The 25,155-nt window shown below is 43.2% G+C and overlaps 1 protein-coding gene across 1 annotated transcript in view; it reads right to left on the reverse strand.

The window, feature by feature from the left end:
- Nucleotides 1-25,155, reverse strand: part of cbl (Cbl proto-oncogene, E3 ubiquitin protein ligase) — a 174,282-nt gene that overhangs the window by 76,952 nt on the left and 72,175 nt on the right. Inside the window, exon 3 of the mRNA XM_067970839.1 lies at nucleotides 8,531-8,677. Coding sequence (XP_067826940.1) covers nucleotides 8,531-8,677 — 147 coding nt within the window. The remainder of the gene's footprint in view (nucleotides 1-8,530; nucleotides 8,678-25,155) is intronic.

Here is a 25,155-nt window from a genome sequence, read left to right on the forward strand (position 1 = left end):
GACTATCCCTGATTAATCCTTGCTTCTCCAAGTGGAGACTAATTTTGTCCTTCAGAATTTTTTCCAATAATTTTCCTACCACTGATGTTAGGCTCACTGGCCTGTAGTTCCCCGGTTTTTCCCTACTCCCCTTCTTGAATAATGGTACTACATTAGCGGTTCTCCAGTCCTCTGGCACATCCCCTGTGGCCAGAGAGGTTCTGAATATATATGTGTTAGAGCCCCCGCAATCTCCTCCTTTGCCTCACACAGTAGCCTGGGATACATTTCGTCCGGGCCTGGGGATTTATCCATTTTTAGGCCTGCTAAAACCGCCAATACCTCCTCCCGCTCGATGTTAATATGTTCAAGTATATCACAGTCCCCCTGTCGTATTTCTCTGTCTACGTCGTCCTTCTCCATAGTGAAAACAGATGCAAAAAATTCATTTAGAACCCCTCCTACATCTTCCGGCTCCACACACAGATTGGCATTTTTGTCCCTAATGGGCTCTATTTTTTCCCTAGTTATCCTCTTACCCTTAATATACTTGTAAAACATCTTAGGATTTTCCTTTATTTTGCTCGCCAGTGTTTTTTCATGGCCCCTCCTTGATCTCCTAATTTCCTTTTTAAGTATCCCCCTGCACTTTTTGTACTCCTCTAGGGCTTCCTCCGTCCTGAGCCTTTTGTATCTGCCAAAAGCCCTCCTTTTTTTCCTAATCCATTCTCGTATATCCCCTGACATCCAAGGTTCCCTGGAGTTCTTGGAACCACCCTTGACCTTTACGGGAACATGTTGCCATTGTATGGTCTCAATCTCCCTTCTGAAAGACTCCCATTGCTCCGATGCGGATTTTCCTACAAGCAGCTGATCCCAGTCCATTTTGGCCAGATCCTGCCTTATCCTATTAAAATCGGCCTTCCCCCAATTTAGAACCTTTATTTCCGGCCCCTCCCTGTCCTTTTCCATGACCACCTTAAATCTCACTGAATTATGGTCACTGTCACCAAAGTGCTCACCTACTCGCACTTCTTCCACTTGGCCGGCCACATTCCCTAGAATTAGGTCCAGTACCGCCCCCTCTCTTGTAGGACTTTCTACATGCTGGCTCAAAAAGCTCTCCTGGATGCACGTTAAGAATTTTGTACCCTCTAAGCCTTTTACACTCTGAGTATCCCAGTTAATATTGGGGAAGTTGAAATCCCCCACTATTATTACCCTATTCTTTGCACAATTTTCTGAGATTTGCCTACATATCTGTTCCTCTATCTCCCCCCGACTGTTTGGGGGTCTATAGTACACTCCCATTAAAGTGCTTGCCCCCTTTTTGTTTTTAAGCTCCACCCATATGGCCTCATTTGAGGAACCTGCTAATATATCATCCCTCCTTATGGCAGTAATTGATTCTTTAATTAATATTGCGACCCCCCCTCCTCTTATACCTCCCCCTCTGTCTCGCCTGAAGATTCTGTACCCTGGAATATTGAGCTGCCAGTCTTGCCCCTCCCTCAACCATGTCTCTGTGACAGCAACAATATCATACTCCCATGTGTTTATCAACACCTTCAGTTCATCCACCTTATTTGCAAGACTCCTTGCATTAAAATAGATGCCATCCAGCCTTGCTCTTACATATTTGCCCTGTCTTTCAAGCTGACTTGTTTTTTTCTCAATATTTGGCTGCACATCACCCCCTATTGTAGCTCCACTCTGTATCCCATCCCCCTGCCAAGTTAGTTTAAACCCCCCACAACAGTGCTAGCAAACCTCCCCGCAAGGATATTTGTCCCGCTCTGGTTCAGATGCAACCCGTCCGACTTGTACAAGTCCCACCTTCCCCAGAAGCAGGCCCAGTGATCCAGGAAACTGAAACCCTCCCTCCTGCACCAACTCTTTAGCCACGCATTCATCTGTTCTATCCTCCTATTTCTATACTCACTAGCCCGTGGCACTGGGAGTAATCCAGAGATTACAACCTTTGATGTCCTGCTCTTTAATCTGCTACCTAGCTCCCTAAATTCTTGATGCAGGACCTCATCTCCCTTCCTACCTATGTCGTTGGTCCCAATGTGGACCACGACCTCTGCCTGCTCACCCTCCCCCTTGAGAATGCCCTGAAGCCGCTCAGTGACATCCATGACCCTGGCACCAGGGAGGCAACAAACCATCCTGGAGTCACGTTTACGGCCACAGAAACGCCTGTCTGTTCCCCTTACGATAGAATCCCCTACCACTATAGCTCTTCCACTCTTTTTCCTCCCAGCCTGTGCAGCAGAGCTACCCCTGGTGCCAGGAAGTTGGCTGCTGCTGCCTTCCCCTGATAAGTCATCCCCCTCAACAATATCCAAAGCGGTATATTTGTTTGAGAGGGGGACGGCCACAGAGGACCCCTGCACTGCCTGCCTGCTCCTCTTACTCTGCCTGGAGGTCACCCACTTACTTCCTGCCTGTACAACCTTTACCTGCGGTGTGACCATCTCACTAAACGTGCTATCCACGACGTTTTCAGCATCGCGAATGCTCCATAATGAATCCATCCACAGCTCCAGTGCCGCAATGCGGTTTGTCAGTAGCTGCAGCTGGATACATTTCCCGCACACATGGTCGTCAGGGACACCGGAAGGGTCCCTGATTTCCCACATAGAGCAGGAAGAGCATAACACGAGGATGTCATTTCTGATTTGGTTAGGGTTGTTTCAGTGCTGTGGCAGGGATGGAAATTTGATTGAAGAGGTTCAAGATGGAGTTGCAGGAAAGATGGGAACAGATTTGGGAGGCAACAACACATTCAAGATCTTTGGAGAGGAAAGGGAGATTGAAAACAGAGCAGTAGCTTTCAAGCATCGAAGGGCCGAGGGCTAGTCTTTTGAGGAGGGGGTGATGACGCCAGTTTTGAAGGGAGGAGAAAATTAAAGAAAATCCTTATGGGACATCCAGAAACAAATCTACCAAAAATGCTTTATTAATAAGTTCAGACACAAACTTAATCTATAGAATGTGATGTTTAATGATTATGTGCAGATTGACTTCACACCTGATTGATCAAGTTTTGGAGTAAAGATAGATTCCTACTATCAAATTTAATAAGAGCTTTCTATTGGAAGCACAATAGCATTTGTTCAATAGGTTTGCCACAAATTTGAAAAATTGAACACCAACAATTTCACAAAGGATTCTTTGTTCTGAATGATTAAGTACTGAGCTATAAAATAAATGCAAATACATAGACAGTAGATAAATTGGAATAATTAGAACCTAGTGATCTCATGGAAGATTCAAATTACATCAAGTTGCAGCAACAAAGTTTACCTGAGCAAACAACAGTCTTGAAATTACTCCAGGCCACAGATAACAGGAAATCGATAGTGGAGTGGGGGGCGTATTCATGACAACAGTGGGCAGCACAGTGGATGCTGGCAACCAGTGAAACCTGTGTACTTGATGCATTGTGGTATTCATGCTGAAAGATGAATGATGATTGCAAGGTAACCACGGCAAGTGACTATACACACTTGTGAATAGGGGTGGGGGAACGAAAATAGTAATTTGGGGTGTCTTTGGAATCAAACTGGCTTCGAAATGACATGTTTTGCATACTTGGTTGTACAATACCTGAGCCAGTAAGGTTCACAGTACCCTAGCCAGCCTGGGAATCGAGGGATGGACCAGTCACTGGGGCCTGAGATTCTTCCCACTCGGTACCTGATAAACCTGCAAGCTAATGAAGATAATGGGCCTAGCTAAAGCAGCAACAGAAGCTCACAGTGCTATGGTATGCCCTGCCTGTTGCCAACCCATACCCAAGCTATATAGGCAGAGTGGATGCTCCACGTCAGACAAACAGATGCTCTATTTGATTGTATTTCTCAACAGCTTGGTTTGGAGACTCTTTTGGGTAATTTTTTACATTTCCATTTGTCTAGTTCAGATTTGAGAGAGTGGCACCTGGTCACCAGCTCCCTGTATTAACACTGGCTCTGTTATCCTGTGGCAGAATCACAGACCTGCATTTTTGTGTGTATATGTGCAAATGTGAAGAGCTGTCATAAAGGCTGTGCTCTCCTGCTATCCAAACTTTAACAAGCATCAATGTAAAAAAGCTCCCATCAGAATGGTGATGCGCTTCTGCACATCTGAGACATCTGGCCAACCCAAAAAATGATGAATGTTAATCAATTGCTGTTAGCAGCACACTATATTATGACCACATTGTTCAGCCCATGAAATATGAATGGATTGGACAAGTTCCATTCCATATATGGGCAAAGCAGAACATGCTGAAAATTAAATAGAGCCATATGACACTTTACTGACACTGGGAAAAGTCCTGAGCCAGACAACAAACATTCCTCTAACAACCGGACTGCTATGATAAACAGAATACCCAAACTAAGGAATTATAAACAGCCCCTGCAGTTACATTAATGATAGGAACAAAACCAGTAAATTTGTTGTTCTAAACAGAACTTGCATTTGCTGATGTCAATATATTACTGTGGGTCCTGTATACAGCAGATTAGGTCCTCAACTGACCCATTTTAATTGGAATGTCCTGACATTAAACAGCAATACTAAGGAAAGCACAAAGTACTCTTGTCCCAAGTGTCAACCTGAATAATACCCTTTCAGCATAGTGCTGGTGAAGAGGTGCAGTCACTTGCATTCCAATGTTTGGACCTATTCTCTGCTTTAAGAATATAAAAACATAAGAAATAGGAGAAGTAGGCCATATGGCCCCTTGAGCCTGCTCCACCATTCAATAAGATCATGGCTGATCTTCGACCTCAACTCCACTTCCCCGCCTGATCCCCATATCCCTTGATTCCCTTAGAGTCCAAAAATCTATCTTTCTTTTAAAAAGTTCATTTATTTCTATTTATATCCATGCTATATACAGAAATCTATTGTTATGTCTATCACCATGTAGACCCAACATCATGTCATGCTTGCGACTTTGCTGCTGGTGCTTTATTCAGTCATTTTGCCCCTTGTATAAACAAAGAAAGAAAGCCTTGCATTTCTGTAGTACCTTTCAAAACCTCAGGATATCCCAAAGCGCTTTACAGCGTAGTCATTGTTGTACTGTAGGAAATGTGGCAGCCAATTTGAGCATACCAAGGTTTCACAAACAGCAATGTGATAACGACTAGATAATCTGTTTTACTGGTGTTGGCTGAGGGATAAATGTCATATCCAACATATCCCAAAGTGTACCCCTGTACTTTTTCTATGGTTTAAAACAAGTAATGATTATTTTACGCAATGACAATCTGTAGAGTACTGCCAGTCCTTACAACCAAACACTGACAGCATGTCTGCTGTCACAGATTCTACAGGAGACTGTAACTCAGGGTTCTACTTTTAGATTACCACCAGATAGTTACTGCGGTCATTAAGTCTATAATTCTGATAACTACTGTTAAACACGTAGCTAAAATAACTATTTGGCATGACCACTATACTGGATTCGTTACCATTTGTAGGAGTATAGTTACCAACTTCAAAAATAGATACTCTAACATTGCCTCCAGAATGACAGCAGTAAAGAGCTCCTGCCATAAAAGCGTTTAGCCTTAAATTTCTATGATCAGTTTAACATAAGCTAAGAGTCCAAATGTTTCCTTAAAAATACATAAAACTTTATGGACAGCTGCAGTACATACCATTTAAACAGACTTATTGCAACCCTTTTATATTAGAATGTCAATATCCCTGTTCGATTTATGGTTATTCTGAATTTGCTGCAAGAAAACGAGAATGGTTAAGAAAAGACCATTAGACCCAATAAGTCCGTCCATTTTCGACTGATCTTAACCTTCTCACCATATCCCTCAATCATTCGCTCCAGAAATAAGTAAATTGTTTCTTGAACCCATTTACCCCGCCCCCTTCAATGGTCTTTACTGGTAATTAATTCCAGAAGTCTATATGTATAATAGTTAGTCCCATCATTCCTGGTTTCTTCTAACTTCTTAATTTTTAACTTTTTGCACCCTTCTCCACGATGAATAATTTGTTTGGATCGACTCTGAAATAGCATTATAAATATTGAAAATTTAGATCACCTTAAAATATTGCCCCTCCCCCTAAAGGAAAACAAGCTTAATTTTCTTAACCTTTCATTACAACCTATATCCCTAATACCAAAAACCTTTTTGTCTGCTCACCCTTATATCCTCTCAAGGTCAGTAGCAACCTTCTTTCAATTAAATTAGAGCCTTTGGAACTGTACACTCTTTTTGGGGTTTGATTAACACCCCATATAGCAATGATATAAACCTCTCAGCTTGTCTTTGAGACTACATTGTTATTTTGAAGCTCCCTCAAAGATTGCAGGAATGTAGTTACTAGTCCGCTATATTCAACCACAGTAAGCAGGTCTCAATTACGCAACTGATACAGGAAATTTACGGCTTTTTCCCCACGTTCATGTGTTTTTTTTTGTCAAATCAGATTAGCAATTACAAAATAGTAAACAAATGTAAAATAATACCACTGAAAAATTAAAATACTAAACAGATCTTTATAATCCTGGGGAGAGCAGTGCTTCAACTTGTATTTTTTTTAATATTTCTTTATGTTTGACATCTCTTCACTATTACAGATTCATAGACAAATATAGCCATTGTTTGCCACTACACGGCTCTGTTTCGCAAATGAAGGAGTCCAAATTAAGCCTCAGACTATTAAACAGAGATTAGTACATTTTGTGAAAGGACGGTGAGAGTGGGAGCGCAGCTGTTCTGATGGATCAGTGCGTGCTCTGTGCTCCCACACCCAGGAAGCTGCTTCTGCAAGCGGTTTAACAACTGCTTCCAAACAAACACTTGTGTGTAAGGTACAACGATCACATTTTCTGTTTCTATCATGCTGGTGGGCAGTTTTCTTCTATTGCAAAACAATAACTTTTGTCAGTTACTAGAACTGATATCTACTGGTTCTTCATGCCTCTGAGTTAGAAGGTCATGGGTTCAAGCCCCACTCCAGGACTTGAGCACATAATCTAGACTGATACTTCAGTGCAGTACCAAGAGAGCACTGCATTGTTAGAGGCGCTTTCTTTTGGATACAATGTTAAACCAAGGCCCACATCTGTCTACTTAGGCGTAAAAGATCCCATCGTGCTATAATTAATAAAACACTCCCAAGAAATTCGAACAAAAACATGAAGCTCTATCTACTTGACGTGGATTTGATGCTACTATATTTATCAAAACCCTATGAACCCAGGCAATTTTCTGGGCTTGTATTGGCTAGAAACTAGTTGATTGCTCACCTACTGTTTATTGCTGTCTGAAAATTAGTCTTAGTCATTAACATGAACTTTATTAGCACAGCATTTTGCATAATATAATGAGGTGAGGGTTACGGTTAATATCCAATAGGATGAAATTCAACATGTAAACTTCAGGGGTAATGGTCCATCAGCCTATCACAAATGTGGTTATAGCCGCTTCCTTTAGGATTGTGTACTTTTTTGAAGCCCAGGATATACAGGAAGATGTCATCACTTCTAGATAAGTAGCACGGGTATAGTAATAGTGGGGAGTTGCGGGGGGGGGGGGGGTGGGGGGGGGGCAGGGGAGGAGAACATTCATGGGGTTTTGCAGTAATGGGATGGCAATAGTATTTGGGGCAGGAGCAAAGCAGTGGTGGAGAAAACATGAGCAGTAGTGGGGAGAGCAGAGGGGTAGGGTGGGGTGGGGAAGAGGAAGAAAGCTCCAAGTCTGCCATTCTGCTCCCTCCATTAGGTCTGAGGAAGCTCCATTAGTTGAACAGCTCGCAGTATAAATAACAGTGGCTTCCACAAAGCGAATCCCACTTCTGCACTTGAAAAGTCCATCCCATTCATGGCCCTGAGCAGTTTCCTTTTCAAGTGTGTGATTCTGCTGTGTGGATGGGAGAGGGGTCTGATGGGGGAACAGGCTACTGCAGGGATCTCTGGAGTTGAAACAAGGTGGTCAGGTGGGAGTACAGCCATCTCTGAATCTCCGGAGCTGAGCCAGGCTGATCAGGCGGGGGGAAAGGCCACCATGGAGATTACTGGAGCCGTGCCGTGAAAGAGACCGGTAAGGAAGAAAAATAAGAGCTGGGAAACAGGTCTGAAAAAAGAGTGAGACGGGAGAGAAACAAAAACAGAGGGCATAGAAACATAGAAAATAGGAGCATGAGTAGGCCATTCGGCCCTGCTCCCCCATTCAAAATGATCATGGCTGATCGTCTAACTTAGTACCCTGTTCCCGCTTTTTCCCCCATATTCCTTGATCCCTTTTAGCAATGGGTCTTAAAATAATACTGAGAAACAAAAACACAGAAATTGACTCATGCTCCTGGAAACAGTGGCTTGGTCATTATGAAGTTCAGTAGTAACCTGCCCACTGAGACTATTGAGTACAGAATTCCAAACACAGCCGTACATAAATTGACAACAAGCCCAGCGGATTGATTATAGCAAAAGAATAGGGCAATCTTCTTGAATGGGAGGATATCAGGATTCTATCACCATTCTGAAAATCACATTGAAATGATTGGAAACTAAGGAACTCACTTTTCTCCAAAAGCTTTCCTCCAAAAATCTGCTGCATCTGCTTTTGTGATCCTGAAGATGTCCCCCTGGAACACTCCGTTTTGGAATATAGCTTTCAGCTCTGCCAACATGTGACTGAATATCAGTGACAGTTTGGTCAAATGTCGTCTGAAAGGAGAGAGAAAAAGAAAGTTCAGAAGAAGAAATATTTTATCTAAGTAATGACGTTTATAACCAAAAAGTGTTCTTAATAATAATTAAAAGCTCTGTAAAGTTGCTAATATGGCAAATCCATTAACGTATAAACAAAAGCTTTTTTAAATATACACAAGAATAGCAACTCCAGCTACTGAGCCAGTATTGCAATTTTTCTTTTCACCCCAAATCTTCTGAAAGTGTTGACTCCTTGCTAGGTACACAGTTATTTAAGTGACTATAATCCTCTGTTAGCTTGCCCAAATTAACATTATTCATGTATGTGTTGGCATGGCTACTTAACTACAGACAACACCACAGCAGAGCTCAAACTTGCATTCACCCAACATTCATACACGCATTTTCAGGAGGATTCACGGGATTGCAAGCAGAATCAGAAGTCCTGGCCGATTTTCCCTTCCCTAACCCAGATGCAGGGGCCAATTGTAACATCCTGAGCAGGTCAGAGGCTGGGTATTCTGTGGCGAGTGACTCACCTTCTGACTCCCCAAAGCCTCTCCACCATCTACAAGGTACAAGTCAGGAGTGTGATGGAATACTCTCCACTTGCCTGGATGAGTGCAGCTCCAACAACACTCAAGAAGCTCGACACCATCCAGGACGAAGCAGCCCGCTTGATTGGCACGCCATCCACCACCCTAAACATTCACTCCCTTCACCACCAGCGCACCGTGGCTGCGGTGTGTACCATCCACAGGATGCACTGCAGCAACTCGCCATGGCTTCTTCGACAGCACCTCCCAAACCCACAACCTCTACCACCTAGAAGGACAAGGGCAGCAGGCACATGGGAACAACATCACCTGCACGTTCCCCCTTCAAGTCACACACCATCCCGACTTGGAAATATATCGCCGTTCCTTCATCATCGCTGAGATAAAATCCTGAAACTCCCTACCTAACAGCACTGTGGGAGAACCTTCACCACATGGACTGCAGCTGTTCAAGAAGGCGGCTCACCACCACCTTCTCAAGGGCAATTAGGCATGGGCAATAAATGCCAGCCTTGCAACGCCCACATCCCATGAACAAATAAAAAAAATCCCTTTCAATGCCCCAGCCGAGATCAGATAACTCAGCACAGACTGGAGCTCAGACTATCAGGGAGCCTACTTCACCATTTTGGTCACATGCCAGTTTGCGTACCTCAGCTACAAACTCTTCATGCCCTCCTTCCCCAAACAGCTCAGCCCCATTTCCATGGCAATAGGTAGTAAATGGGCACACCATACATATCCGTGACTATACCCAACCCTGAACAACATAGGAGTCCGATAAGACTTGATAAAATAAGGATAAATTAATCTTTAAAAATAATAAAAGCATTGATTCATTTAACAAAAACTGGTTTACAAAAATATTCGCCACAGAAGTAAAGGTAATTTGAAATGTTATTGAAATATATTAAAACTATGCAGCACCCATAAATGACACTGTACAAGTAAACACTGTTATCAGATGTTGAAGAGTAGCTTTGACACATAGCTAAGTATAAGACGACATATGACAACGTATAAAATAAAAACAGAAAATGCTGGAAACACTTAGCAAGTCAGGCAGCATCTATGGAGAAACAGAGTTCACGTCCTGAAACATAACAAGACCTGAAACGTTAACTCTGTTTCTCTCTCCACAGATTCTGCCTGACCTGCTGAGTGTTTCCAGCATTTTCTGTTTTTATTTCAGATTTCCAGCATCCACAGTATCTTGCTTTTGTTTTAGGGCAAAGTATATATTAGTCCTCTGCTTCCACCCCATTTTTTTTTGAAGAATCAGGGTTTGCTATTCTTGACTCCACTTGAGTATTTATCAGAATACATCTCAATCAACAGAGTTTGTAACTGGACCATAAATAAATTCACTCTTCTGTACAGTAGACAATTTGCTAGACTCAAACTTTGTGCATACATCCCCCTATCATTAATAGCACAAAACTTGGAGTTACAGATTGCTGACCTACAGCAACAGTATAATAAAGTTTGACTTGCATGCCAGATTTTAATTTATTTAACAGAGAAATTCAATTTCAATTTTAGATTTGTAACAGAATGCACTTTGGACCATTCAAACTTTTATTACACTTCAGGAAGTTGCATTGTTGGACTGGGAAATAAACATTTCAAACTCATGGAATAAACACAATCTATTCCCATCTCACATTATGCAGATAGATTTCAGCTTGACATAGACACACAGCTTTGTTATAATTGAGCCCTGAAAGAACAAGCAGTGCACATTCAATCGATGGACTCAAGCCACACAATCCACAGTCCAGTCACATTTCACTACGAATGACTTCCATTGCTTTCTGCATATTATCACAGCACAAATAGAACAGTCAGTGGGAGGCTTTAGATCATTGGCTGAGTGACAGGTTTCTGTACAGAGTGTCATTCGTTTTTTTAAAAAAGTGAGGCTCTCACTGCAGTAATTTTGATTTCTTTGTGTACACTGACTATCCATTTACCATTAATATCATCTCTAATAGGGCTAGGCAAGAGGTTTCTCCGTTCAGGAGCGACTGGATGACTACTATTAGATTTTTTTCTGTCTGGATTGCATAAAAGAAACAGTATAAAACTAACCTCCTAGCTCTTTGACACCCATGAAGATTAACCAGAGTGTTGGAGACATTAACGGCCAAATTCAGTCAATACCAGCTACAACATAGAAGAGCTGGCACTAATAGAATTTCAAAATCTTAAAACAACTGTCATTATAATGCATTAGAATTTTAGCTCATAATCATGAGGAGGGTGGGGGAGGGGGAAGTAGGGTGCAGAGAAATTAAAAATTAAGAAGCTATGTTACCATCAACTTTACCTCCTTTTTTCCTCTCCTGAAGGTATTAATGATTGTTAGGGTACAGATCTACAAAATTGCTGACAACCCTCTGAAATGTTGCCCATGGGGTCATTACTCATGATAGAGCCCAGGCAACAAATGCATGCAAGCTATTTGACCATGGGGGGGGGGGGGGGGGGGGGGGGAGGGGAAGGAGGGGAAAAAAAAGACCTCAGTGAGCCCATTCCTATTCTAACCATGTTAACCATAACATGGTTACATTCCATATCCAATTAGAGGGTGAGAAGGTTGGTTCTCAAACAAGCGTACTGAGCTTGAATAAAGGAGACTATGATGGTATGAGGGCGGAATTGATTAAAGTGGACTGGGAAAATAGATTAAAGGGTAAGACGGTACATGAGCAGTGGTGTTCATTTAAGGAGTTATTTTACAACTTTCAAAACAAATATATTCCACTGAGGAAAAAAGGGTGTAAAAGAAATGACAGCCATCCGTGGCTAAGTAAAGAAATTAAGGATAGTATCCAACTAAAAACAAGGACATATATGGTAGCCAAACTTAGTGGGAGGGTAGAAGATTTAGAAGTTTGGGAAGTCTTCAAAAAACAGCAAAAAGTAACTAAAGGATTGATTAAGAAAGGGAAGATAGATTATGAAAATAAATTCGCAAAAAATATAAAAACAGATAGCAAGAGTTTCTATCGTTACATAAAAAGAAAAAGGGTGGCTAAGGCAAACGTAGGTCCTTTAGAGGATGAGACCGGGAAATTAATGGTGGGAAACATGGAAATGGCAAAAATGCTGAACAAATATTTTGTTTCAGTCTTTACGGTAGAGGACACTAAGAATATCCCAACACTGGACAAACAGGGGGCTATGGGGGGGGGGGGGGAGGAGCTAAATACGATTAAAATCACGAAGGAATTGGTACTTAGTAAATTAATGGGACTCAAGGCGGACAAATCCCCTGGACCTGATGGCTTACATCCAAGGGTCTTGAGGGAAGTGGCAGTGGGGATTGTGGATGCTTTGGTAATAATTTTCCAAAATTCCCAGGACTCGGCAAAGGTCCCGGCAGATTGGAAAACTGCGAATGTAACACCCTTATTTAAAAAGGGTAGTAGGCAGAAGGCTGGAAATTATAGACCAGTTAGCCTAACGTCTGTGGTGGGTAAAATTTTGGAGTCTATTATTAAGGAGATAAACATAATTTAATAGGACAAAGTCAGAATGGCTTTACGAAGGGGATGTCATGTCTGACAAATTTGCTTGAGTTCTTTGAGGACATAACATACAGGGTGGATAAAGGGGAACCAATGGACGCAGTGTATTTAGACTTCCAGAAGGCATTCGACAAGGTGCCACATAAAAGATTATTGCTCAAGATAAGGAATCACTGGATTGGGGATAATATTCTGGCATGAGTGGAGGGTTGGTTATCTAACAGGAAGCAGAGAGTTGGGATAAATGGTTCATTCTCGGACTGGCAGCCAGTGGCCAGTGGTGTTCCGCAGGGGTCGGTGCTGGGTCCCCAACTCTTTACAATCTATATTAACGATTTGGAGGAGGGGACTGAGTGTAACATATCAGTTTGCAGATGATACAAAGATGGGAGGGAAAGTAGAGAGTGAGGAGGACATAAAAAACCTGCAGGGGGATATAGACAGGCTGGGTGAGTGGGCGGAGATTTGGCAGATGCAATACAATATTGGAAAATGTGAGGTTATGCACTTTGGCAGGAAAAACCAGAGAGCAAGTTATTATCTTGATGGCAAGAGACTGGAAAGTACTGCAGTACAAAGGGATCTGGGGGTCCTAGTGCAAGAAGATCAAAAGGTTAGTATGCAGGTGCAGCAGGTGATCAAGAAGGCCAACGGAATGTTGGCGTTTATTGCTCGGGGGATAGAATATAAAAACAGGGAGGTATTGCTGCAGTTATATAGGGTATTGGTGAGACCGCACCTGGAATACTGTATACAGTTTTGGTGTCCATACTTAAGAAAAGACATACTTGCTCTTGAGGCAGTACAAAGAAGGTTCACTCGGTTAATCCCGGGGATGAGGGGGCGGACATATGAGGTAAGGTTGAGTAGATTGGGACTCTACTCATTGGAGTTCAGAAGAATGAGAGGCGATCTTATTGAAACATATAAGATTGTGAAGGGGCTTGATCGGGTGGATGCGGTGAGGATGTTCCCAAGGATGGGTGAAACTAGAACTAGGGGGCAATAATCTTAGAATAGGGGGCTGCTCCTTCAAAACTGAGATGAGGGGAAACTTCTTCACTCAGAGGGTAGTAGGTCTGTGGAATTTGCTGGCCCAGGAAGCTACATCATTGAATAAATTCAAAGCAGAAATAGACAGTTTCCTAGAAGTAAAGGGAATTAGGGGTTACGGTGAGCAGGCAGGAAATTGGACATGAATTTAGATTTGAGGTTAGGATCAGATCAGCCATGATCTTATTAAATGGCGGAGCAGGCTCGAAGGGCCGATTGGCCTACTCCTGCTCCTATTTCTTATGTTCTTATTCTCACATAATGTCCAGACATATACTATGTCCGGACATGCACACTTTCCAGATGGTGATGAGGCAGGAATGTTGGCTGATTTTTGCCCTCCCTAACCCACGGATGCAGAGGTAAGCCGTAACACCCCTACTGCGATCCAGGCTGAGATCAGTTAACTCAGCATAGACTAGGAATCTAACCCTGGACCTTCTGATCTGTGTGGATTAGTGCTGCACCAGTGCTTTTACCCACCAGGCTTTCAGGGATCTAAAATAGGTTATTTTTAATGAACGCAATGAACCGGCAGATTAATCATTTAGTAACTGTGGGACACCTTTCTCACCTGTTGGAGACGATATCTTTCCCAATTTTTAATGCTCTGATCAGAGGCTACAATGTTGCAAGTGAAGCGTTGGGTTGTAGAACAGGGGAGGGTTTGCAGATTTCCACTGAAAGGATTCAGAAATATATTTTTAAGTGTTTGACTACTGGAAAAATGTTTTCCTTACCCAATGCAGGTAAAGAAAGAACTTGCATTTAAGTAGAACCATTTGGTTCCAATAAGCACGGCCTCAGGATGCCCCAAAGCACTTTACACTTTCCAATTAAGTACTTTTGAAGTGTAGTCACTGTTGTAATGTATGAAACGCAGCAGCTAATTTGCACACAGCAAGGTCCCACAAACAGCAATGTGATAATGGACAGATAATCTGTTTTTAGTGTTGGTTGAGCAATAAAATATTGGCCAGGACACCGGGGAAAAGTCCCCTGCTCTTCTTCGAAATAGTGCCATGGGATCTTTTACGCCTACTTGAAAGGGCAGACGGGGCCTCAGGTTAACATCTCATCCGAAAGAAGACATCTCCGACAGTGCAGCACTCCCTCAGCACTACACTGAAATGTCAGCCTAGATTTTGTACTTAAGTCTCTGGTGTGGGACTTGAACCCTCAACCTTCTGACTGAGTGGCAATGATGCTTTCAACTGAGCCACAGTTGATACGGTGTAGGTAAACGAATTTGTTACTTTCATATACCACAGTTACATTTACAGTTACATTCTGCAAGTAACAAGGGTGAGGCAGTTCTTTGCTTGTACTGGCCATCTGTCGAGGGTGCGTGTTTTTATAGCAAGGGCCAATATATAAACCTTAAAAAAATTGAACTAATTTGCACACACTCTTAACCAAAAAGTGTTTATTGGTACCAAATGGTTCTACTTAAATGAAGATGTTTTAATTCAGGACTTTTACTCAAACTCCATCCAAACTTTAATAATGGTACAGCCCATCCAGGATTATTAGCTGTTGTTTTTCTTGGTTATCTCTTAATGTACCTGAATAAAAGGAATGCAGCTGCTGTAACTATTTAGAATACATTACAAAATATTTCATCCTGGAAGAATGTTACCCTAACCCTAACCCACAGGGGTCTGTTTCGGGACCTCATTTGTTTAATATCTTCATAAATTATTTGGAGTTAGGAATCACAAGCACAATGGCTAAATTATGCAGATGATACAAAGCTAATGAAGGTGGTAGACTCAAAGGTGAAAAGGATAAGCTACAGGAGGATTTGAATAGACTAGGGAATTGGGCAGTCAGGCAAAAGATGAAATTCAAGGTAGAGAAATACAAAGTGCTTCACATGTGGACAAAAAAAAAATCCATGAAAGCCCTATTACTCAAATGGATAGGAAATAATGTACATGGAAAATGAAAGAGATCTGGGGGTCCTAAATGATAATAAATTGAAGCTATCACAACAATGCTTGGTGACAGTGAGTAAAGCAAATTAGATGTTTGGACGTATTAAAAAGGTCAATATTGAGCCAAAAGAGTGAGGTAATCCAGCCACTTTATAAGTCATTGGTGTGACTGCACTTATGACTACTGTGTACGTTTCTGGTCACCACAGTACAAAAAGGATGTTGCAGCTATTGAAAAGGTACAGAAAAGCGAGCAACCAGGATGATTGAAGAGATGAAGGTATTGGATTATGAGGAGGCATGTCCTCGCTGGAAAAGAGATGGTTGAGAGGTGATATAGTTGCTGTTTTTAAGGATTCTGAAGGGACTAGATAATGTAGACCATAACAATTTATTTCTCCTTGTCCTGAACAGTAGAACCAGAGGACACTTGAAGTGGGGTAAATTTAAAACTAATCTGCAGAAACATTATTTCAGTGAGCAAGTGGTCAGTCTATGGAACAGGCTCCCTAGGGAGACAGTGGAAGCAGATAGTATTGATTCATTCAAATTATGTAGATTTCTTTCAGAAAATAATATTTTGGGATACAGTATATGACTAATTTGAGACATAACATATGGTAAGTGTAACATGCTAGAGAGGAACGGTGACTTTGGTTCCCAAAGCTTTCCACCACTGGGGGTTTTCCTCATCTCCTGTCTGGGTCTGGGTCTGTTGCAGTCTAATTCATAGAGATCGATTGCTACGATTAATCAACAACTTCATTATTGCATCGTGCAACTGCCAGGATGGTAGAAGACAACTAGATGGACCTTGGTCTTTTCTTATCTAGTAATTCTTATGTTCCTATCCAAATTAAATTAGTCTTTACATGTAAAGTCTTATTTCGAAGTAATAAATGAAGACCATGTAGTATGTAATATTAATTGGCACTGCTACTGCCGTGAGAAATGTTCAGTTGCGTTACTTAACTCAAATAGAATATACAAGCTGTCCCTCACCAGCACCCAGTGGGTTAAAATATAATTTCCTGTTAGTTTATGTTGTTCGTCAATCATTGGATGAAATGCAGTCAAAGCCGGCTGCACACCTGCAACATCTGTGGCTTATGAACATGGTTCCATCAAGAGATGTTTTAAAAATCAAATATTCTGCCTGGACCATTTGGTATCAGATAAGCACCAAATGCACTGCTGTGCATTTCTTCTACGATCCTCTTTGTACTACTATGGAGAGAAAAAACCACAAGCATAGTGGTTATGTTACTGGACTAATAATCCGGAGTCATGAGTTCAAATCCCGTCACGGCAGCTGGGGAACTTAAATTCAATTAAATAAAATCTGGAATTAAAAAAAAACTAGTATCAGTAATGGTGGCCATGAAACTACCGGATTGTCGGAAAGTGCCGAGTGGATGATCCATCTCGGCCTCCTCCCGATATCGCACCATCACAGAAGCCAGTATTCAGTTAATTCGATTCACTCCACGTGATATCAAGAAACGGCTGAGTGCACTGGATACAACAAAGGCTATGGGCCCGGACAACATCCCAGCTGCAGTGCTGAAGACTTGTGCTCCAGAACTAGCTGCGTCTCTAGCCAAGCTGTTCCAGTACAGCTACAACACTGGCATCTACCCGACAATGTGGAAAATTGCCCAGGTATGTCCTGTCCACAAAAAGCAGGACAAATCCAATCTGGCCAATGACCGCCCCATCAGTCTACTCTCAATTATCAGCAAAGTGATGGAAAGTGTCGTCGACAGTGCTATCAAACGGCACCTGCTCACCAATGCTCAGTTTGGGTTCCGCCAGGACCACTCGGCTCCAGACCTCATTATAGCCTTGGTCCAACAAAAGAGCTGAATTCCAGAGGTGAGGTGAGAGTGACTGCCCTTGACATCAAGGCAGCATTTGACCGAGTGTGGCACCAAGGAACCCCAGTAAAATTGAAGTCAATGGGAATCAGGGGGAAAACTCTCCAGTGGCTGGAGTCATACCTAGCACAAAGGAAGATGGTAGTGGTTGTTGGAGGCCAATCATCTCAGCCCCAGGACAATGCTGCAGGAGTTCCTCAGGGCAGTGCCCTCGGCCCAACCATCTTCAGCTGCTTCATCAATGACCTTCCATCCATCATAAGGTCAGAAGTGGGGATGTTCGCTGATAATTGCACAGTGTTCAGTTCCATTCGCAACCCCTCAAATAATGAAGAAGTCCGAGCCCGCATGCAGCAAGACCTGGACAACATCCAGGCTTGGGCTGATAAGTGGCAAGTAACATTCGCACCAAACAAGTGCCAGGCAATGACCATCTCCAACAAGAGAGAGTCTAACGACCTCCCCTTGACATTCAACGGCATTACCATCGCCGAATCCCCCACCATCAACATCCTGGGGGTCACCATTGACCAGAAACTCAACTGGACCAGCCATATAAATACTGTGGCTACAAGCGCAGGTCAGAGGCTGGGTATTCTGCGGCGAGTGACTCACCTCCTGACTCCCCAAAGCCTTTCCACCATCTACAAGGCACAATTCAGGAGTGTGATGGAATACTCTCCACTTGCCTGAATGAGAGCAACTCCAACAACACTCAAGAAGCTCAACATAATCCAGGACAAAGCAGCCCGCTTGATTGGCACCTCATCCGCCACCCTAAACATTCACTCCCTTCACCACCAGCGCACAGTGGCTGCAGTGTGTACCATCCACAAGATGCACTGCAGCAACTCGCCAAGGCTTCTTCGACAGCACCTCCCAAACCCGCGACCTCTACCACCTAGAAGGACAAGAGCAGCAGGCACATGGGAACAACACCACCTGCACGTTCCCCTCCAAGTCACACACCATCCCGACTTGGAAATATATCGCCGTTCCTTCATCGTCGCTGGGTCAAAATCCTCGAACTCCCTTCCTAACAGCACTGTGGGAGAACCTTCACCACACAGACTGCAGTGGTTCAAGAAGGCGGCTCACCATCACCTTCTCAAGGGCAATTAGGGATGGGCAATAAATGCCGGCCTCGCCAGCGACGCCCACATCCCATGAACGAATATAAAAAAACCCTTCTGGTTCACTAATGTCCTTTAGGGAAGGAAATGTTACCCGGTCTGGCCTATATGTGACGGCAGACCCACAGCAATCTGGTTGATTCTTAATCGCCCTCTGAAATGGCCTAGCAAGCCACTCAGTTGTACAATCTCGCTACAAAATGTCATTAGAATTAAACCAGACGGACCACTAGGCACTGGACACGACAAAGACAAATCAAGCCCAGTCGACCCTGCAAAGTACTCCTCTCGAACATCTGGGAACTCGTGCCAAAATTGGGAGAGCTGTCCCACAGACTCGTCAAGCAACAGCCTGACATAGCCACTCTCACAGAATCATACCTTTCAGCCAAAGTCCCAGACTCTTCCATCACCATCCCAGGGTATGTCCTGTCCCACCGGCAGGACAGACCCAACAGAGGTGGTGGTACAATGATATACAGTCAGGAGGGAGTGGCCCTGGGAGTCCTCAACATTGACTCTGGATCCCATGAAATCTCATGGCATCAGGTCAAACATGAGCAAGGAAACCTTCTGCTGATTACCACTTCCTTCAGTTGATGAATCAGTCCTCCTCCATGTTGAGCACCACTTAGAGAAAGCACTGAGGGTAGCAAGGGCACAGAATGTACTCTGGGTGGGGGACTTCAATGTCCATCACCAAGAGTAACTTGGTAGCACCACTACTGACCAAGCTGGCCGAATCCTGAAGGACATAGCTGCCAGACTGGGCCTGTGACAGCTAGTGAGCGAACCAACACGAGGGAAAAACCGACTTGACCTCGTCCTCACCAATCTACTTGTTGCATATGCATCTGTCCATGGCAGTATTGGTAGGAGTGACCACCGCACAGTCCTTGTGAAGACGAAGTGCCGTCTTCACACTGAGGACACCATCCAACGTGTTGTGCGGCACTATCACCAAGCTAAATGGGATAGATTCAGAACAGATCTTGCAGCTCAAAACTGGGCATCCATGAGACACTGTGGGCCATCAGCAGCAGCAGAATCGTATTCCAGCACAATCTGTAACCTCGTGGCCCGGCATATTCCTCACTCTACCATTACCAACAAGCCAGGGGATCAACCCTGGTTCAATGAGGAGTGTAGAAGAGCATGCCAGGAGCAGCGCCAGGCATACCTAAAAATGAGGTGCCAACCTGGTGAAGCTACAACACAAGGCTACATGCATGCTAAACAACAGAAGCAACATGCTATAGACAGAGCTAAGCGACTCCACAACCAACGGATCAGATCAAAGCTCTGCAGTTCTGCCATATGCAGTCGTGAATGGTGGTGGACAATTAAACAAATAACGGGAGGAGGAGGCTCCGTGAACATCCCCATCCTCAATGATAACAGAGCCCAGCACGTGAGTGCAAAAGACAAGGCTGAAGCGTTTGCAACAATCTTCAGCCAGAAGTGCCAAGTGGATGATCCAGCTCAGCCTCCTCTCCAGATCCCCACCATCACAGAAGCCAGTCTTCAGCCAATTCGATTCACTCCAATATCAAGGAACGGCTGAGTGCACTGGATACAACAAAGGCTATGGGCCCCAAAAACATCCCGGCTGTAGTGCGGAAGACTTGTGCTCCAGAACATGTCGCGCCTCTAGCTAAACTGTTTCAGTACAGCAACAACTCTGGCATCTACCCAACAATGTGGAAAATTGCCCAGGTATGTCCTGTCCACAAAAAGCAGGACAAATCCAATCTGGCCAATTACCGCCCCATCAGTCCACTCTCAATCATCAGCAAAGTGATGGAAGGTGTTGTCGACAGTGCTATCAAATGGCACTTACTCACCAATAACCTGCTCACCGATGCTCAGTTTGGGTTCCGCCAGGACCGTTCGACTCCAGACCTCATTACAGCCTTGGTCCAAACATGGACAAAAGAGCTGAATTCCAGAGGTGAGGTGAGAGTGACTGCCCTTGACATCAAGGCAGCATTTGACCGAGTGTGGCACCAAGGAACCCCAGTAAAATTGAAGTCAATGGGAATCAGGGGGAAAACTCTCCAGTGGCTGGAGTCATACCGAGCACAAAGGAAGATGGTAGTGGTTGTTGGAGGCTAATCATCTCGGCCCCAGGACATTGCTGCAGGAGTTCCTCAGGGCAATGTCCTTGGCCCAACCATCTTCAGCTGCTTCATCAATTACCTTCCCTCCATCATAAGGTCAGAAATGGGGATGTTTGCTGATGATTGCACAGTGTTCAGTTCCATTCGCAACCCCTCATATAATGAAGTAGTCCATGCCCGCATGCAGCAAGGCCTGGACAACATCCAGGCTTAGACTGATAAGTGGCAAGTAACATTCGCGCCAGACAAGTACCAGGACATGACCATCTCCAACAAGAGAGAGTCCAACCACCTCCCCTTGCCATTCAATGGTATTACCATCGCCGAATCCCCCATCATCAACATCCTGGGGGTTACCATTGACCAGAAACTTAACTGGACCAGCCACATAAATACTGTGGCTACATGAGCAGGTCAGAGGCTGGGTATTCTGTGGCGAGTGACTCACCTCCTGACTCCCCAAAGCCTTTCCACCATCTACAAGGCACAAGTCAGGAGTGTGATGGAATACTCTCCACTTGCCTGGATGAGTGCAGCTCCAACAACACTCAAGAAGCTCGAAACTATCCAGGATAAAGCATCCCGCTTGATTGGTACCCCATCCACCACCCTAAACATTCATTCCCTTCACCACCGGCGCACCATGGCTGCAGTGTGTACCATCCACAGGATGCACTGCAGCAACTCGCCAAGGCTTCTTCGACAGCACCTCCCAAACCCGCGACCTCTACCACCTAGAAGGACAAGAGCAGCAGGCACATGGGAGCAACACCACCTGCACGTTCCCCTCCAAGTCACACACCATCCCGACTTGGAAATATATCACCGTTCCTTCATCGTCGCTGGGTCAAAATCCTGGAACTCCCTACCTAACAGCATTGTGGGAGAACCTTCACCACATGGACTGCAGTGGTTCAAGAAGGCGGCTCACCACCACCTTCTCGAGGGCAATTAGGGATGGGCAATAAATGCTGGCCTAGCCAGCGACGCCCACATCCCATGAACCAATAAAAAAAAATCGGTACGTTGTTGTATGCACAGCTTCCTTTAACAACAGTGTACACAGCGTGGACTGTAAAAGCTTTTAAATACAAACATCCATTATATGAAAACAGAATTCATATCAACTAGTTAAAATAAAACCAGCTAGTGCTTAAAATAGATTATGTGAATCACACTTCAAGATGATATGAAATTTAATCCACCCAATATGACAACATTCAGCGCCTCATACACTTCGGTGCAGCAACTAATCCTTAACAGCACCTTGACTGTGTCACTGCTGTTATTAATTCAACTCCACCAACAGTACTGGGATCAGACGCGCCATATATCATTCTCCACTATCTAAACAAAAATGAGCTGGATAAATATCTGGTTATAAATAGAATTGAAAGTTTTAGTAATAAATACGGACAGAGATAATCAAACATTCCATGGGACTCAATGATCCTGTGCTGTTGACATGGAAGGGTAGGGCTCAGGGACATGGAAGGGTAGGGCTCAGGGATATTGGGGAGGGGATGAAGGGGGTCATCTTTGTCGGACAACAGATAAAGGATTAAACGACTAGATATTCTGAATTTTGCTCGATTATCTTTGGGGCCAGGGAATATTTTCCCTCGTGTGGAGTGGATTCCATGGTAGAGTTAACAGTGCATGTTTTGTGAAGGAGCAACTTAATGGCCTTTTCACATTCCATGGTTTCCTAAATCCTTATGATATCACCCAACCTCTAAAGTACGTTACAAATTTTTAATCTATATTAAATAGGAGGCTGTAATCAGCTGATAGATAAGTGGGTGCATAATAGTGCAAAGATTAAACCAACAATCATGTAGCTTATCTTTTCAATTCCAGTAAGCCTAATAAAGCCTAACAACGCCAATATCTCAAGCAATGGGTGAAGTAGTTCATATTAAGTATTTTGGAAATTAGGACAAAAGATTGTATTCCAAGGATACCAGGGTTCGCCCAAGTTCATAAAATGGAAGTTAGTATCAGGGTTTACTGAAATGTCAGATGTCAGCTAGTTAAAACTACAAACAAAGCATTTCTATTGTCAAAAGACCAATATTTTAAGGAAATAAAAATTTGATGGACCAATATATATTTTCTTCTATTTAAATAGGCTACAAGTATACAAATTAGAAAGATGCTCTGCAGCCTGCCCAGACACTATGTAGAACAACAAAAATAATTTTACTTTTTGCTTGCTGCTTCTTGGTGAAGGGAACAGAGTCTGGCCACATTGACACCTGCAATTTGAGGGTTTTTTTTGCTCACCACGACAAGTGTAAATAATAGTCTAGCAAGCTCAAAGTCACTACTCGATACTGCAGTTTCCTGATTAATGCCCAAAGCATTGGAATTACTCTACTCAACAGAGTCAAACTTGGCCTCCATTCTCTACTGTGCGTAACCTACAGTGTCCCATAACACACCAAGTTAAATAGAAATCACTCAATTACATCTGCAGCTTAAATCAGCAGAATATTTCGACAATTATTAGAAAGTTCTTCAGAGTCTACATTCTTCAATTTATTTTCTTAATCTTTAGGTCTCTGAATGCGTTGTGTGTCATCCCAATTGATAGGTTTGACAGGCTTCTGCTATGGCCACTCTTGGACTGTTTTTTTTATTCGTTCACGGGATGTGGGCGTCGCTGGCGAGGCCAGCATTTATTGCCCATCCCTAATTGCCCTAGAGAAGGTGGTGGTGAGCCGCCTTCTTGAACTGCTGCAGTCCGTGTGGTGACGGTTCTCCCACAGTGCTGATCGGAAGGGAGTTCCAGGATTTTGACCCAGGTGTAAGATAACAACCTAAGAGGCCATGTCTTTAAATGTTCCTTTCCCGTGAGGGAAATTTCCTGACCTGTGATTTGTCAGTGGGTCCGTGTTACCAACTTCCCACTCTGTCCCTTTACTAAGGCCTGTTACATTTCCTAGTGGAACTCTGGAAAAATGGGGTACTTCTGCATTAGTCATTACTGCAGAGTTAGCATTGTCTGCAGATATGACGAGCAAATATAAATCCAACTAATAGATGTGCTATCAGATTTTATACACCAAAGTGAAAAAAAAAACATTAATCATCCTCAAGTGCATCACCACAGACAATACCACTCCCAATTACTTCTCCATACCCAATATTGCTGTGTTTGCCTCATCAGAACCCCAGAGGCCAGGTCAATTATATTTGAGTGTCAAAGGTGGCAGGAGAAAACTCATATCTAAAGTTAATGGCATTGTCATGGTAAAAGTGCCTTTAAGTACATAACGATATATTTGTCTGTACTATTTATCACTGCCTACATCTTCAAAGGCTGCTACAAGGAAGCTATTCTATAGTCTATAGGCAGCGAAGGCTACAGTTGAGTCCAAACTCGAAGTTAAAATTTTGAACAGTAATTTGAAGGTTTCCATTATCTGATTTGGTGATTAGCATACTATACAAACAAATTGCACTGTAACATGTGGAATCACTCTCAACCACAGTAACAAGAATTCCATTCACATCATTTTCCTTTACCCACAACCTTTGACCTTCATCAGTCAGACTGTGCACGAGTCAAGCTTCTCCCTTCCTGTTTCCTGTTTCATGTGATAAACTCACCCTGGTTGCATGGTGTACTTTAAAAACTGCAAGATCAATAAATGCACTGTATTAAACCCAGCAAATCATCGTTATTGCAACTTGTATATAAGGCTACAAGCGGGACTCAGTACATAGAGGATACTAGCTACTTCTAAGTGGTTTACAATTCAGGGATTCTGATATCATAAATTACAAGAACAAAGCACAGGCAGTTTTATGTTGGCAAAAAGAACTAACAATTCAAAGACTAGGTTACTATCTTGTGAATCTAGAGTAGCAATTGGCATTTACAACATTATGTAATTTTATTTTCAGCTGTCATAATGTTAAGCACAGGTCACAGGACATATGGTCTCCAGGATAGCACTTTACAGAAGTAGGATCACTTTCACTTGATATTTTTGATAAGTGAATTTTTTTTAAATCCAAACACAAGGAAAATGTATCATTCAAGTTGCTCCCAATATCCCTACTCTTACTTTCCTGTGTGACTGCTTGTAAGCAGTCTGTGAAAAAAAAATTCCCAACATGCACCAAGGATGCTGCTTTAATTTGGGCTCTCTTCCCCAATATCCGTGCACACTACATAGAACAGGCAGCTTCCATTGGCAAGCCGCACTTCCTCTAAACTGAAACTTTGGTGTATCGAGTATGGAATGTAGCAGATTTCTGGGGAAATGACCTAC

The sequence above is a fragment of the Heptranchias perlo genome, chromosome 33 (assembly GCF_035084215.1).
Source record: "Heptranchias perlo isolate sHepPer1 chromosome 33, sHepPer1.hap1, whole genome shotgun sequence".
NCBI lineage: Eukaryota > Metazoa > Chordata > Chondrichthyes > Hexanchiformes > Hexanchidae > Heptranchias > Heptranchias perlo.